Genomic DNA, 4,603 nt, shown 5'->3' with positions numbered 1-4,603 from the left:
ATACTGTGTCCCCTCCCCAAATTTCCCCCGTCATCCTCAAATTTCCCCCCTCTCATCTCTGCACCCCCAAAAATTCCTCATTAAGGCCCCACAGCAATCAAAAATTTCCAGTTTTAGGATAAACCCCCCCCATTTATTTCAGCGTATTTATGCAAATACTACAATTTTCTCAATGGAAACAACAGGAAACCAAAGAATTCCCTAAAATTGGGCCAAAAAAATCAATGATTGGGTTAAAATTAATTATAATACATACATTTTAAAATATATATTATAATAATTAAGGGTGTTTGGAACATTTTAATTTCCTCGATTTGATGAGTGTTGAGCAGCGCAAGCATCACCCGGACCAAAAAACACCTAAAACCTGTGTCAAAATGGATTCCCACCCCCAAAATTTGACCATATTTTTGGAAATATTCCACAATTTGACCAATTTTTCCAAAATTGGAGTAGCCACTATTAAAGTTTGAGTGGTATTAAGGTTTAAATTGTCGAAAAGTGATTAATTAGGTGTTAATTTGTAGCGGGAAGGGGAGGGTGGTAGAAGGTGGAGGTGGTTGATGGGACTTAATAAGACACAAATTGGGGCGATTCGGTTCAAAACGGAGCCAGATTGGGTCAGAAGAACACAAATTTTTGTCAGGTGGTCAAAAAATGGGTCAAAATATAGAAAATAACCCAGAATTGTGACTGGAAACAGCGGTTCCTGGTGTAGGTGACCCAGAATTGTGACTGGAAACAGTGGTTCCTGGTGTAGGTGACCATCGTGGTGGTGGGTTCATGGGGGTGGGATGGGCGATGACCACCCCCTAGGGGAATCAAGGCACAAATTTGGGGTTCGGGAGGGATTTCAACTGGGAGAGATGGTGACTCAACTGGGAGAGGTGGTCACTGAACTGGGAGAGGTGGTCACTCAACTGGGAGAGGTGGCGAGTCAACTGGGAGAGATGGTCACTTAACTGGGAGAGGAGGTCATTGAACTGGGAGAGATGGTCACTCAATGGGGTGAGATGGTCACTCAACTGGGAGAGGTGGTCGCTCAACTGGGAGAGGTGGTCACTCAATGGGGAGAGATGGTCACTCAACTGGGAGAGGTGGTCATTGAACTGGGAGAGGTGGTCATTGAACTGGGAGAGGTGGTCACTCAACTGGGCGTGATGGTCACATAACTGGGAGAGATGGTCATTGAACTGGGAGAGATGGTCACCCAACTGGGAGAGATGGTCACTCAATGGGGTGAGATGGTCACTCAACTGGGAGAGATGGTCATTGAACTGGGAGAGGTGGTCATTGAACTGGGAGAGGTGGTCACTCAACTGGGCGTGATGGTCACTTAACTGGGAGAGATGGTCATTGAACTGGGAGAGATGGTCACCCAACTGGGAGAGATGGTCACTCAATGGGGTGAGATGGTCCCTCAACTGGAAGAGATGTGAGTCAACTGGGAGAGATGGTCGCTCAACTGGGAGAGATGGTCGCTCAACGTCAACGGGGTGAGCAGCACAACGGCCACCCAACACAACGAGTGGCGTAGGAACCCCATGTCACCAGGAAGTCCCCAATTCTGGTTGACATCCAGGTGTGCCAAGACCTCCACAACCAGCAGGACATGGAGGACATTTTTGGGTGATGAATTTGGACTCGGAGCACCTCCGTTCTCCTACGGTTGAGCTGTGGAGGCACCACCTGAACTCATCGATTGCTCCTCACTTCCCACCTCCGCTCCCGCTCCACTTCGGGTCCTCCTGCCCATGGAAACGCCACATGAAGTAGCTCCAGACCTGGTCCTGGCGTGGATCTCCTGGTGCTGGGCCCGGTGCGAGGCCTGGCGGAAGGATTTTTGGCAAATGGGGCACGCGTAGGGTTTCTCCCCGGTGTGGATCCGCCGGTGGGTGAGGAGGAGGAAATTGGAGTGGAAACTCTTCCCGCAGTCGGAGCATTGGTGAGGCCTCCCCTCGGCGTGGAACCGCTGGTGCTTCAGGAGGGCCGCGATGGCCCCGAAACACTCCCCGCAGGCGGGACACGTGTAGGGTTTCTCCTCGGGGTGGCTCCGGCGGTGCTTCCGCAGGGTGGAGCTGTCGTTGAAGCGCTTGTGGCAGTGGGGACACCCGAAGGGCCTCTCCCCGGTGTGAACGCGTTGGTGTTTCCATAGGGTGCCGCTGTTGGCGAAGGTCTTCCCGCACTTGGAGCACCCGTAGGGCCGCTCCCCGCCGTGGGTCGTGCGGTGAAGGACCAGGGTTGCCTTGGTGTGGAAGCTCTTGCTGCAGTAGGGACATTGATAGCGGCCTTCTCCTTGGCGGCCACCTTGGGACGCCCTCTGCTCCTTCTCCACGTGCATCTTCTTGTGTTTGATGAGCCCCGAGCTGTCGGTGTAGCTCTGCCCGCAATCCGCGCACACGTAGGGCCTCTCCCCGCTGTGGATCCGCTGGTGCCTCCTCAGGTGCAATTTCAAGCGGAAGCTTTTCTCACATTCTGAGCACTTGTAAGGCTTCTCCCCGCTGTGGATCCTGCGGTGGGCGAGGAGATCCGAGCTCATCATGAAGCCCTTCCCGCATTCGGGACATTTGTAGGGCTTCTCCCCGCTGTGGACGCGTTGGTGGACGACGAGGATGGACCTGCGGCTGAAGAGCTTCCCGCACGCCCCGCACTTGAAGGGCTTCTCCCCGGTGTGGGTCCGTTGGTGGATGGCCAAGTAACGTCTCAAACTGAAGCTCTTCCCGCACGCCAGGCACCGGAAAGGGTTGTCCGTGCTATGGGTGGCTTGGTGGGTCAGGAGGTAGGCGCTCAGCCTGAAGGACTTCCCGCAGATCAAGCAGACGTGGGCTTTGCCCCTGGCGTGGGTCTTGCGGTGGGTGCTGAGGGTGGAGGTGAGGCGGAAGCGCTTCCCGCACTCCCCGCACTCGTAGGGTTTCTCCCCTGTGTGGACGCGCTGGTGCTTGTTGAGGGCCGAGCCCACGCGGAAACCCTTCCCGCACTCGTGGCAGGTGAAGGGCTTCTCCCCGCTGTGGATGCGCTGGTGGGGGACCAGGAAGGACTTGCGGCTGAAGACCTTCCCGCACTCGGGGCAGCTGTAGAAGCCCTTGTGCATGGCGGCTCCTCCCTTCCCAGCCAGGTTCTCCCTCCTCTTGCTGCCGCCGTCAGTCCCCTTTGCCGCGTGGCCTTGCAGCCGCCCGCTCCTCCTCGGTGACAGGCGGCCCCGGGGGGCGTCGCTTGGTTCTTCTCCCGGTTGGGTCTCGTCCTGTGCCGTTGGGTTTGGCTCTTGGGAGATGACCACCTCGGAGAGGTCCCAACTCAGCTCTGCAGCCTCCAGAGGAGTCTCCATCCTCTCGGCTGTAGGAACAAAGACCACAAAGCCACGGTGAGGTCAACACGTTCACCAAAAAGTGAAGGCTTTGATGCCCACATCTCACCTGCTCGGCAGCTCTGGTGGTACCACAGCCTGGTGGTGGTGACCCCAGGCTACAACCCCACACCAACGCAACTCACAGGGCATGAAGACACAGGAGAAGGCCATGAGGAGAGATCTATGGGGGGTCACCAGCCTGAGAAGGTCCACGTGGACTTCAGGGTTGAGGCAGGATGATGGCGGCCTTCTCCTGCCCATGGGGCTTCTCCTTCATGCCCCCCTTTCCCATCCATTGCTCCACCAGGAAGACCTGGAGAAGGACAAGCATGTGGTGGTGGGGTCCCATGGTCCTGTGATAGGGTCCCATAATGGGGTCCCATGGTCCTGTGGTGGGGACCCATAATGGGGTCCTATGCCCCATGGCGGGGTCCCATGGTCCAGTGATGGGGTCCCACAGTCCCATGGTGGGGTCCTATGGTGGGGTCCTATGGTCCTGTGGTGAGGTCCCATGGTCCCGTGATGGGGACCCGCAATGGGGTCCTATGTCCCATGGTGGGGTCCCATGGTCCCGTGATGGGGTCCCACGGTCCCATAGTGGGGTCCTATGGTGGGATCCTATGGTCCTGTGGTGGGGTCCCATGATGGGGTCCCATGGTCTGGTGATAGGGTCCCATGGTCCCATAGTGGGGTTCCATGGTCCCCTGATGGGGGTCCCATGATGGGGTCCCATGGTCTGATGATAGGGTCCCATAATGGGGTCCCATGGTTCCATGGTGGGGTCTCATGTCCCATAATGGAGTCCCATGTCCCATGATGGGGCCCCATGGTCTGGTGATAGGGTCCCATGGTCCTGTGATGGGGACCCATAATGGGGTGCCATGTCCCATGGTGGAGTGTCATGGTCCAGTGATGGGGTCCCACAGTCCCGTGGTGGGGTCCTATGGTGGGGTCCCATGGTCCTGTGGTGGGGTCTCATGGTCCTGGGGTGGGGTCCCATGGTCTCGTGATGGGGTCCCATAATGGGGTCCCATGGTGGGGTCTCACGTCCCATAGTGGAGTCCCATGTCCCATAATGAGGTCCCATGGTCTGGTGATACGATCTCATGGTCCCAGGATGGGGTCTCATGTCCCGTGATGGGGTCTCACGGTCACTCGCACCCCACGGGTGGGACGGGACCCACCTCCACCCCACCACGTGTCCCAAAGCACCACCGACCCCCAGCACCGCCCGCACCACACGGGTGGGACCCACGG

The 4,603-nt window shown here is 57.0% G+C and overlaps 1 protein-coding gene across 1 annotated transcript in view; it reads right to left on the bottom strand.

Annotated features, from left to right (window-relative positions):
- The window catches only part of LOC104545408 (zinc finger protein 271-like), an 8,096-nt gene extending 4,771 nt beyond the window's left edge, over positions 1-3,325 (bottom strand). The window contains exon 1 of the mRNA XM_010190543.1: positions 1,785-3,325. Within this exon, the coding sequence (XP_010188845.1) occupies positions 1,785-3,325 (1,541 nt within the window). The remainder of the gene's footprint in view (positions 1-1,784) is intronic.
- Between the last annotated feature and the right edge of the window lie 1,278 nt (positions 3,326-4,603).

This window comes from Mesitornis unicolor, unplaced genomic scaffold (genome assembly GCF_000695765.1).
Source record: "Mesitornis unicolor isolate BGI_N332 unplaced genomic scaffold, ASM69576v1 scaffold22248, whole genome shotgun sequence".
Taxonomy (NCBI): domain Eukaryota; kingdom Metazoa; phylum Chordata; class Aves; order Mesitornithiformes; family Mesitornithidae; genus Mesitornis; species Mesitornis unicolor.
The sequence above is the reverse complement of the archived record's forward strand: the minus strand, read 5'-3'. Positions and strand labels throughout refer to the sequence as shown.